The 12,550-nt window shown below is 40.0% G+C and overlaps 1 protein-coding gene across 1 annotated transcript in view; it reads left to right on the top strand.

Annotated features, from left to right (window-relative positions):
- The first annotated feature begins 1,943 nt into the window (after positions 1-1,943).
- Positions 1,944-12,550, top strand: part of KCTD1 (potassium channel tetramerization domain containing 1) — a 249,920-nt gene continuing 239,313 nt past the window's right edge. Inside the window, exon 1 of the mRNA XM_007487578.3 lies at positions 1,944-2,076. Coding sequence (XP_007487640.1) covers positions 2,068-2,076 — 9 coding nt within the window. The 5' untranslated portion in view covers positions 1,944-2,067. The remainder of the gene's footprint in view (positions 2,077-12,550) is intronic.

The following is a 12,550-nucleotide window of genomic DNA, read 5'->3' as shown; positions in this document are numbered from 1 at the left end:
TCTGACTCTTCATGACCCCATCTGGAGTATTCTTGGTAAAGATACTGAAATGGTTTGCCATATCTTTCTCCAGTTCCAGATGAGGAAACTGAGGCAAGCAGGATTAAATGATTTGCTCAGGGATACAGGGCTAGTAAGTGTCTGAAGTTAGATTTGAACTCAGGTCTTCTTGACTCCAGGTCCAGCACTCTATATGTTAAGCCATCTAGCTGTCTTCTATTTATATGTGTGTATAATATATGTGTGTATGTACATATATATATGTGTGTGTGCATGAGACACACATATACAAACACTCAAAAACCCACACCATAATATACTTGTTATTTGTGTAATATATATCTATATCTGTGTTTATACACATACACACAATTTTGTTGGGTGTCATTCTTTCCTTAATTACAGAACTGCAGCTTTTTTCAACTCAGAAGCCATAGTATACCTGTTAAATGAAGACTGAATACTGACCACTACCATCCCCATTCCTATGCCTATGATAATCAGGCCATGTTATTAGCCAGTCTGATCTGATTGACTCTATTTTTAAGCAGTAAGATCAGATCTTCCTTGTTTTGTTGGTATTATAGAAGTCACTTGCCTTAAGGTGAATTGGATGATTTAAAAAAAAATACTCCAAGTTGCCAATTGCAGGTATTTGCTGGACATGTCTGATTTTATTTAGGGTTTTATTGGACATCTTTGGCCTTACAGTCTGGTCTTTTTCATAAGAAATGTCAGCAAAGTCTTTGAATTAATGGACTGTGAAGTGCTCAGAAACATACCATTTCAAAAAGTATCCTGCAAGGATGTGACACTAATGGGAGGTGACCCATGAGTTTATAACCAAATACCCCATCCAAACTACAAAGAAATTAAGATAACAACAGCCCAAGCACAATCATTTTGAACAAAGACCTGTCAAAGAAAGGGAAGTGAAGATGAGTAATCCATCAAAACATGTTCAAATTATCAAGCCCCTTTAGTTTACTACTCTCCTGGAAGGTTGATCTTTTCTGTCAAATAATGGAAGCAGAGAGAACTCTTCCTTATATGTGAGACATTAAGTAGGAAAAGGTAAGGAAAGGAGAAAAGAGGCGCATTTAGCTTTAGAACATTCATTACATGAACCTGAATGGTAGATGCCTGAGTGTGCTTCCATGGATTTTGTTTTCTTTTAATTTTGCTATTTTGGAAAAAAAAATGCAGTGTAACTCCTTCAATCTTTTTGCAATTCTGCATGGTTGAACATTTGAAATGAGTTTGTGTATCACCCTCAGGCACTGATTGAGACTTGATTGGGGCAAAGCAGACTCCATGTGCTTATTTTTATACACGTCATTTGGGAAGTTATATAGCCAAGGGAACAGAAAATGTGTTGCTCTATTGCCAAATTATCACATATCCTTTGATCCAAGGAGGAGGTGATCTTAATCAACAAGTTGCCCGACCTTAGTGCAATGGCAATGTCAGGTCAACTCGGGAAAGTGAGGAGGAAGATCTAAATACAAATAAAAAGAAACAACTCACAATCCTTATAATTATCATCATCTGCTGCTTTTCCCTCTTTTGGCAAAGAAACACTCCATCCATTTGCAGAAATTGCCTGCGGAAACGTTACATCAAAACTAATCACAACGATTAAAATCAGCTTTTCTGTGCAAGAGGAGAGTAAAAAGCAAGTTGGAGGCTGGAATGAGACTGGTTTTCCACCCCCAAAAAAAATCTCAAAAAAAATCCCTATATACATATCTATTTATAAATACATATATGTACAGCTTTATTTTTGAAGGAGATCAATTTTCTGCCCGTGTGATCAGTTAATTTGATTTAAGTTTTATTTTGGAGATTGATTTAGACTGGAGGTAGAGGCATGAGCTAATTGTATCCTGATCCTTGCCTTGAGGGGTTTCAAAGCCCTGGAGCAACTCTTCTCAGTATTTTGTTCTGTCTACCTTAGCCAAGCTATTGCATTTCTCTCTGGTGTAGCGAGCTGAGCAGATCGCTGGGAGAGAAATCGGAAGGGGGGAGAGGAAAGGAAGGGGACTTGGAAAGAGACTTTGTGCTTCAATGTTTCAGGTAAGATCTGACGGTTTGGGTTTGTTATTATTTGCTAAGGAGGGTATGGCTGGGACTTTGGGCGCAACTCGCTTTTACGCATGTGCCAGGCATGGGAGAGAGCGCTCCACACTCTCGCACACACAGAGCCAGCCACCGTGGGGTTGGCAAATTCCTCTCCGTTGAGCGGCGGCGGCGGCGGCGGCGGCTGCTGCCACTTCCTCCAGTCTTTTTTTTTTTCCCTCCCTTTCCTTCTCTTTCTTCCTTTCTTCCTTCCCCTCCTCCCTTACCAAGCGTAGGAGAAGCCAGCTGGAAGGCGGGGGGTGGGGGGAAAGAAGAGTGCGCGGCGGCGGGCCGGGCTGCCCCAGCCTGGGGTTTGCCACTGTGTGCGGCCGCGAGAGTTGCAATGCCCCGCCGGATCCCAGTGGTGACCAGGAGCTGGAGGTGGCTGCTCCGGGAGCTCCGTTTGTGCCAAGCAGCGGAGGATCCCTCCTGGAAGCCCTGGGAGCGCACTTACCCCGCCCCCCCCCCCCAACCCCACGCACCTAAACCCAAGCTGTGCTTCGGCACCACCGGTCCCCCACCCCCACCCCTTCCTCTCTTCGCCTTTCCCCTCTCCGTCTGTCCCTCTGAAACACCCCCCGCCAAGTGCACGGAGATGGCCCATCAGGCGACCCGGCTGCGGCAGCTGCCCCTGGGGTCCCGCAATGCCCCCTGCCAGCAGGAGCACAAGGGGGGGGGCCGGGCCCGAGGCCGCCTGGTTTTGCTAGGCGCTGCTCCCCGGCTTCTGCCGGTCTCCCCGTTGCCCCCGAAAGCTCCGTGAAAGGCGCCATTGTGGCTCTGTGCCGATGCTGCCCCGGGGCGATTTTCTTTTTCTTTCTCCCCCCCCCTCTTTTTTTTTTCGAGAGAAGAACCTGGTCTCCCTTTTGTGTGTAGCCGGCTGCTTGGGGTTTCTTATCCCCCTAGCAGTGCGGGTCGGATCCCTAGTGTATTCGTCTCCCTTGGCTGACACCAGAGACCTGTAAAGCCCCCTTCCTTTTAGCCTCTATCTGTCTCTCTCTCAGCCTCACCCCCCCCCCTCCACACACACACAAACATACACACACATACACTTACTCACTCACTCCCTTTTTTGGGTGCAAATGTTTCATTTATTTTTTAAAAGCTCTCATTCCTCTTTCTCCCCCCTTCCCTCCCTTCCGCGATAAAGGGCACGGCACATGCTCTGGATTAGAAGTCTCCTTGGGAGGCGGGGACTGTCTGCGGTGGGGGGTGGGGGTGGTTGGGGGTGGAAGGAGGGGGAGAGGAGGAGGAGGATGTGAGCGCTGCAGGTAATGGCTGTGGCTTTGCTGCGCTCGCCTCTTCCCCGCGGTGCCTGCAGCGCCCGAGCCTGGAGCCCGCATCCTTCCCTCCCCTCCTGTCTGCCAAGGTTCCCTTAAAGGGACAGAGCTTCCTTTCTGTCTCTCCCTCTTGGTTTGCACCCATGGCCTGGGGCGAAGGGGGTAAGTGAGTTTTGGATTCAATCCAACCCCTTCCCCTAGGGGAGAAGGGGAGATTATTTCCCCCCCACTTTCATTGAAGTGTGCTTTGTAAGCTTTTTTTCCCCTCCACCCCCCACCCCCCTACGGGAACTAAAATAAGGACTCCATGCCTTGCTTGAAAAGACAACACAAGAAAATGAGGCTTTTATTGGGAAGTCGGGTTAAAAGTGCAATTGATCCTTTAAAAAATGTTTTTTTTTTTTTTTAAGCAAGAAGGGATATTCAGATAGTTTCTAGCTCAGGAATCCCCACACCTTTATCCGCGGTGGTAGATGAAAATAACATGTGTCCACTGATAACACACTCCCCCTCTCCACCCACCCTACTACTTCTCACTGTTCCCATTACACCCGCTAAGTCCTAGCTATTACGCATCTGCCTTTGTGCTTTGGAACAGTTGCACTGTAGTTGAAGTGGTCTTCTGTTATCAAAATATCTTTCAACGTGACTGCTCCGGAGGCAGGATGGGTGAGAGCCAACTAAGTTCCCAAAGTTGCAAATACGAATTGCTGCTTTGTGAATCTGGGAGCAGCTCGCAGGAACTGTCCAATATCCCTGTGGCACCGACTTGCTCTCTAAAAGGTGCAAAACAGTGGGCAAAAGTAATTTGGTACAAGTCCTGCATTATCTCTTAGATAATAGGACTGGCTGCTTTCGAGTAAATCCTTGATTCTGTGTGTGTATGTTTGTGTCTGTCGGTCTATCCCTGGTGGGGGGAAGCGGGGTGGCGGAGAGACATAACAGTTTAACATACTCATTCTTTAAGAAATGTTCGCCTTCTGTTTTCAATCAACTAAGCTGGCAGCTAGAGATACAAGTTTATTTGAGAATACCCTCTGGGTACCAAGCATGCTTGGATTGTTTTAGCAAATTAAAAATGAGCAAAATGCTTTTACCTTCTCAGCAGTAGACTCCTTAAGAGACCTCCTGTTTTGCGTGGTGTGTGTGTGGGTGTGTGTGTGTGTGTGTGTGTGTGTGTGTGTGTGTGTGTGTGTGTGTGTGTGTTGTAAAAGAAAAACATTCTCTGTGTACCTCAAATGTGTTTTTAATGTGGAAGAGGAGAAAATACTGGATTTTTAAGACTGAAACTAATTCTCAAAAAATGTAATGACATCTGATCCCCAAACCAAGGATGTACCTAGTGTTTTTAGAATTCATGTAACCAAACAGCTAAGCCATTATTGTCCTTTACAACGGATCGCTTTGTTTATTTAATACGTTAATTTATCTATTACTATTATATATTTTATACCACTTGGTAAAATAAAGGTGCTTGAGATGCAAGAGGCTGCACATTGACTTTAACAATTTGGTTGAGGCTTTATCCTGCTATTTGATTAGGAGAAAAAAAATGTTAGCAGTTACTATGAGAGTAGGTTTGAAGTTTGGGTAATTACTAGATGGAGGTGACCACATGGAATTTTTAAACTTTGAATCACAAAATAAAGTTGGTTGTTTGCTAATACAAGGCAATTGATGCCCAATTGGGCAAAATGGCATCATCATAATGTAGACATTTCTAGATTAACTTAGTATGTGATATTTTGTAAAATTTACCATCAGAGTATTCAAAATGACTGCAGTGATTCTGGTGTATTAATTATGCCTGGAGCACAACATTCGCTTTAGCTCACACACACTAGAGGTCTCTCTTCTAACTAGAACATATTAGTGTATTTACAATTCTTCCTTTAGTGTTTGAATACGGGATTTGTACAGTTCTGTTTGGTCTATCTTTGCATAATGGCAATTTAATGTCTCCCTTCATGTTCTCTGATTTTTGTAAGACTTTATTTTTACTCAGTATACAGTACTTAATGTCCAGATTGGGCTTTTTTTTTTTTTGAGGAAAGTGACTGCAAGAAGATTGATTATAGATAATGAATTTTTAAAGGTGACTCTAATATAAAAATGTGGCATTCAATGTATAAAATATTATTTGGCCATAAAATTGTTTAACCTGTGTACTTTGTTTTCAAAAAGAACCATTAAAGTTAATGGAAGACATATGATGGGGAAACTGAAGATTCACTGCCCATAAAACTCTAAATGTAGTCTCCTTCAGAAGTGGAATTTCTCTGAAAACATTATGCTTTTCTGCCCCTCAAACATTTTTTGATTATGAGTAAATCAGTTGCTCAAGTCTTTGTGTTATTTTAGGTTGTGTTTTTGTAAACTATATTTTTGAACTCTAATGAAAAATAACTAAGCAACCCATCTTCATATGAGCCTTTGTGGGCTCATTGACATTGTTGGCTCTAGTCATGTATAATTGGGTGAAAGTGGGAAACAATTAAATTTCAGTATCATAGATTCAGAGCTAAAAGGAGCTTCAAAAAACAAATAGGGCAGCAAGGTGGCTTGGTGGAAAGAGAGCTAGGAGGTGACTGGAGGTCCTGGGTTCTAATATGATCTCGAATACTTCATAGTTGTGTGATCCTGGGCAAGTCACTTAACTCCAATTGCCTAGCCCTTAGAGTTTTTCTGTCTTAGAACTGATACTTAGCATCAATTTTAAGAAGATAAGGGTTTAAAAAAAAATTCATAGTCACTAAGTAGAAGAGGGAATTTGGACCCAGGTTCCTCCACAACCAGTTCCAGTGCTCTTTCATTCATAAAGTATTGCATTTAAATAATGAATTCATACATAATGGTTAATGGGATTAGACTGAGGAAATGTTATGCAGAAAATGTAATTTAAGATGAAATAGCCTTTCATCACAAGCCACATTTCATAATATGATAAGTTAGAGGACTTAGAAAGTTGCTTAGAATTTACTAAGCAACATTTCAAATGAGCTAGGTTTAGTAAGAATGATGGTTTAGATTTACATCCTAAGCAGTACTTTTCAAAACTATAGATATGAGTTGTACATAATCTCTTTATTTGTTAGAGTCCATAAAAATTTGTTCCCCTGTTTTCCTTTATTGTACTAGAGTGTAAAAAAACCTCTTAATTCTCTGCTAAATTAGGATTTGTGATTATTTAGACTAGGGCTGGGCTGCAGTTGTTTGTTTGTTTTTGGTAAGCAAATATTTTTAATAGGAAGTGGAAATTAGTTATGTAAATAAGATTTCAGGGGTAATTTCTACAACTCTTAAGAGAATAAACTTTTGAAGCTTTTAAAATAAGCAGCCATTTACACATAGAAAGTGATTTACTAATTATAAACTGTTCTTTTCAATTCATTGCATTAAATCTTCTAAGAACTTCACCTTCAGTATTACCTACTTTGGGCTAGTTTGTATTGCCCATGTAATAGGAATTTTTATTCCGTTTCCATTTCTTTTAAATTATTAGTTTTGTTTTAATTCTGATTAGTTAGATAGAATTGAATTTGCTATTCCTTTTCTATCTCCTCTTTCTATAAATATTGTTAGTTTTATATCAGCTGATATAATTTTTTCCTCTTTTTAAAACTCTTGCCTCTTTCATTCTATAATTTTAATCTGGATATTATTCTTTTAATTCATTTCCAATCTAGTACAACTTCAAGAACTTGTTTGGAGAAATGATATATGCCAAGGTCCAAAATGAAATTAAAAAGTTATTACTTATTTAGATAATGAGTAATCCTTTAATTGAGGAAAAAATTCTTCCTTTTGTATACACCAACTTGTATTCCAATTCCTGGGTTGATCCTCTGGAGGACACCTACTACTCCCAGATTCGAGGGTACCATGTAGGTCTATATTCCAAACAAGCTCCCATTAGTGTTTTCCTCTTAATAATCAGAGAGTAGATACATTTTAGCTTGTAGTAAATACGCTTACTAATGTGACACAGAAAGAACTACAGAAACAATCTTTCTCCCTAAGCTATGGTGTGCTCTCCCATAAATATACATGACAACTAAGGGAAGAGGGGGCACAACCTTAGACTATAATGGTAGTGGGCATACCCATAGGAAACACATGTAACCAGGGCAGCTCATCTCAAGAACTGAAAAAATGTTAATTTCTTTTCTTTCCCCATGGAGTCCTAATGCTTCTTCCTTCTATGGGGCGTGCTGCAGAATCTGCTTCTCTCCATAGCACAATTCTCAGTAGCTTAAGTATCTGGGTGGTAGAATGGCTAAAGTATTGGACTTAGAATCATGAAGACCTGAATTCAAATCTTGCCTCAAACCCTTATGAGACTGTGTTATCCTGGGAAAGTCACTTAATCACTCCGATTCAGTTTTCTCATAGGTAAAATGGAGAGAATACCACCCACTTTATGGGGGTTGTTGTGAGAATCAAATTAATATAAGTAGTTTTCTGTGGCTCCAGTCAGATCTTTTTTTTTCTTTACTACTAAAGGTCCTGCTTCTTCCCTCTTTTCTCTTCAAATACAAGATTGGGTCTTTTTTCTTCCCCAAGTATGTCTGGAGAGTATGTCTCCTTCTCCTAATGAGTATGGTATCACCTACTGGTCAAAAAACTTGACTTCAAAGCACTGAAGCCAAAGAGAAAAATCCTTCATCTTCCACTTCTCTAAGAGGGGGTCAGTAATGATTTGATTCCCTCTCAGAAGCTGGATTCTTGCTCCACTGCTGCCTTGCTCCTGGTCTGACTCCAAAACTCAGCTTTTTTAAGGGCTATCAGAAGCATGGTCAGTCTTCTCTGGGCCACTGGCCAACTTCCTCTTCCAGTTCAAAGAAATTTCCTTCACACCTTGTAAAATAATTGAGGATCATAGATGCATCTTTATATTTAGTTTAACATGTTTGGCCATAGTTCTTTGAAGTCAAGACATATGCTCTCCAGATAGACATGGAAGAAAAAAGATAAAGTCTTCATTTGAAGAGAGAAGAAGGAAAAAAAATAAGACCTTTAGCAGGAAAAAAAGAGGTGATTCTGGACTTGAGGAAAAACTAGCCCTGGCAATTTATAAACACTATATTTATGTAGTGTTTTAAGATTTGCACAGTGCTTTTCTTATTTTAACTTATTTGATTCTACAACAACCCTTAAAGTGGGTTGACTAATGTTGAGGATAGGATGTTGAGAGAAAACAGAAGAAAGGCCATGACCCAGCTTTGGCAAATACTCTTGGGTAGTAGTAGATAGAGGATGAATGATAATCTAGCAAAGGACACTGAGGAGTGGTTATATAGGAAGGATCAGGATAAGAGTTGCATTGGGACCTCAGAAGCCATTTAGTTCAACTTGTACTTGAAAAAGCATGACCATTACAATATACATAATATGTGGTCAACCACGTGGAATCCATTGCTACCTACCAACTGAGGCAGCCCATTACATGTTGGATAACTCTAATTACTAGAAAGTTTCCCTTAATTTCAAGCTTAAACTTGTGTCTTGACCACTTTTACTTATAGCCCTCCTGGCCATAGCTTTTGGAAGGGAATAGAAGATAAATGTATTAAGAGAATTCATTTCTGATATTCCTCAGTTCAAGAAAGGAATATAATAATGAAAAATACAGCCACTGAATGCCAGAAGACAGGTTATAAACCTATCTACAACAATGACATGGACTGATGACAGCAAATAAATCTGCATACTACAATACAAGCCTCAAAAGATCCTGGAGAACTCATCTAACAAACAGTATTCTAAGCAGACCATTATCTCCAACTGAATTTGTTGCCTATTATCACCCAGACACAATATAGATCTACAAATACTGAAGAACATCCGTTTTAATAGATATTGCCATCCCAGCTACTCGTGATCTCCAAACTATATGAAATTAAAAGCTTTCAAAATACAGAGACCTAGTGGAGAAAAGCAAAATTATGTTCACTTCCTCCCTCTTATCTTGTCTGTTGAGTTTTAGGGCTGGGGTTTTAGGAACAAATCATTTAAATTCCCTAGCCCTCAGTTCCCTCATCTGTAACATGGGTAGACTAATACCCATAGTACCTCTCTAAAAAGATCATAGATTAGAGCTGGAAGGGATCTTAGAAGTCATCTAAAACAACCTACTTTTTTTTTTTTAACAGATGAGGAAACTGAAACCTAGATAAGTGACTTGCCAAAAGTCCCACAAGTAGTTAATCGGCAGAGAGAGAATTTAAACTAAGTCCTCTGACTCCAAGTCCAAGAATTCTTCCACTGTATCCACTCTGTTAAAGGGTTGTTTTGAGATAATTTACACAAAATACTCCGTAGACTTTCAAGTCATATATATGTTAATGTTTTATTATTCTTGCTCTTAGAAGAAAACAAGTCCCCAATACAAATTATTATGTTGAGTAAAATCTGGATTTGTTTTTCATTCATTGAAAACTGACTTCAGAAGTTACTATGTATATAAAATGCCGTTGAGAAGAAAAGTTATAGACTGAAGGAAATATTAACTATTTATGTTATAAACATATGGTGGAGCAAGGGATAAACTACCTGAAATCCTTCCTATGTGCCCACTGCCATTATTGGACATGAGGAACCTCTGTGGCATAGGGCTTTGAATCTGTAACTCCTGGATTGAAATCCTGCCTCAGACACATTAGCTGAGAGACTCTGGTCAAATCATTTAATCACTGTCCATTTTAGTTTAGTCTTCTGTAAAATGAAGCTGTAAAATAAAGATTGTGAGGATCACAAGGCATAATATGTGTATGGTATGTTGCCAAGCTTAAAGCATGATATAAATTTTACTGTTATCATTTGTTGTAGTACTTGCTGAAAACTGATGGATTGTAGTATGGGGGAAACACATTTGTCAAAGAAAAGACTCATATTTTCCTCTCTATGCTACTCTTTAAATTTTATTATTTCAATGCATATCAGAGCACTAGCATAACAGCTCCCAAGGATTTTAGCAATTATTTCCTTCGTCAGGAGGTTGTAAGTCCAGCAGGAAGAATACCTTATCCAGATTGCTTATAGTTTTGTTTTGTTTTAATCAGGTTGACTGCTTGGGAATCTGCCATATTATGTCTTAGGTAGACCTAGAAGCACCCCAGCCAGGACTTCAATCCTAGGGGCCCACCAAATTTAGCCTTCCCCTCCTTGCCTTCATGGAAGCAGTCCTTCAACAGCAATGCAAATTGTGCCCTGAAGTCTCCAGCTTACAAAAGCTTCGGTCACTTAGCACTTTACCTGTGTGATTCCAAACAAATATTTCTCTAGATTTCTCCCCACAAAGGAAAATATTCACTTGTTCCTATAGGCAACAGAGAATCTTATCCAAACAAGGTTGGTATCCATTCTGTCCAGCAGATGGCAGTGGTACCCACTCACAGCCTGGACTTGGAGTAGCCTCAGGTCTTTTTCCTAATCTCCATCAAGACTCTAAAAGTCATTGCCCCCACCCGCTGTGGAAGATGCCAGCGGAAGTTTCTTATTCTTCCTCCATTCCTTAGCCCCAACGGGAGAAGCCAGGCTGGCACAACCCCAAAAGCCCACACCCCAGAGTTAATTACTGACTACGCCATTGCCCCTGCTCCTGGACAGCATTGCAATTGCTTACATCCTGCATGTGCCTCTCAGAGTAAGTTGCGATAAGAATGGAGCAACTATTTTGTTCTGGATTTGGGCAAACTACAAAGGACGCTGTTAAACTCCCACAGTTCCCTACCCGTGCAATTGAGTCCCCTTAGAGATTACAACACAGGACCATAGATTTAGTGTGAAGAATGAACTTGGACTTCCTTTAGTTAAATCCTCTCATTTTAAAGATGAGGAAGCTGAGACCCAGAGAAATTAAGTGACTTGCTCAGTCACACATGCCATAAGTAGGTGGCAGATACGAGATTAAAGCATGTCTTTTGCCAAGTTCATCTCTTTCCACTGCACTATGGTACACTATAGTGCATCCTAGGGGAGAACCTTTGTGTCATTTAGCTGTGTGACTATGCTAGCAATGATAATGACTTGTTATCCTGTGCAGCTGGGTATTAATATGAATGAAAGCTATTTTTGTCTTTAATTTTTTAAATCTTTTGTTTTTGTTTTACTTTCACTTCAGAATATTTCTGTCCCCTCTCCACTCCATCCCTTGCAACACAGATTTTTAAAAAGAGGGAAAAAGTAGCTCAGTTAAATCAACTAATACCTCAACTGTGTCTGACCATATATTCAATAGTCCATGCCCATAATCCCCTACCTTTTCAAAGAAGGGAGGAAAGTACATTTTCTCAACTCTTTTCCAGGGCCAATTGTACCTTAGAATTACATAACGTTCCACTTAATCTTTTTTTATTCTTTCAGTTTACATTATAATATCCTTGTGTATATACATTTTTTATTGTTCTGCTTATTGTACTATGGATAATTTCATATAAGCCTTCCCATGCTTCTCTGACTTTTTCATGTTCATTTCTTATGGTATAGTAATTTTCCAGTACATTCATACACCACAACTTGATTTCCATTCCTCTGTTTTGTTTTCAGTTCTTTACTGCCACAAAAACAATTTCCATGAATATTTTAGTGTATATGGGTTCCTTCTTTGTGTCTTTGACCACCTTGGAGTAAATGCCTATCAATGAGTTCTTGGGATGATTTTAATTGCTTTTTAAAAGCATAATTCCAAATTACTTTTCAGAATCATTGGACTAATGCAGAACTCTGCCAAAATTGTCTGTCTTTCAACAATCCCTGGACTAAATTCAAATACATTTGAAGTCCCAAGCTATCTGATCCAACAATCATCTACTAAGCACCCATTATGTGCCAGGCTTTGGGCAACTAAGTGGTACAGTTGATAGAATGCTAGGCCTGGACTTAAGAAGACTAATTTTCCTTTGTTCAAATCTGGCCTTAGACACTTACTAGCTGGGTGACTCTGGGCAAGTCACTTAACCTTATTGACCTCAGTTTCCTGAGCTGTAGAATGAAATGGAAAAACCATTCCAGCATCTTTGCCAAGAAAACCCCAGATGGGGTACAACAGACTGAAAAATGACTAAACAGCATCAATAATATGCCAGGCACTGTGCTAAGCACTGGGGATAAAATTAATAAAAAGACAGACCTTGCCCTATGGGAGTTTAGAATCT

This window comes from Monodelphis domestica, chromosome 3 (assembly GCF_027887165.1).
Source record: "Monodelphis domestica isolate mMonDom1 chromosome 3, mMonDom1.pri, whole genome shotgun sequence".
Taxonomy (NCBI): domain Eukaryota; kingdom Metazoa; phylum Chordata; class Mammalia; order Didelphimorphia; family Didelphidae; genus Monodelphis; species Monodelphis domestica.
This window is presented reverse-complemented; position numbering and strand designations above follow the sequence as displayed.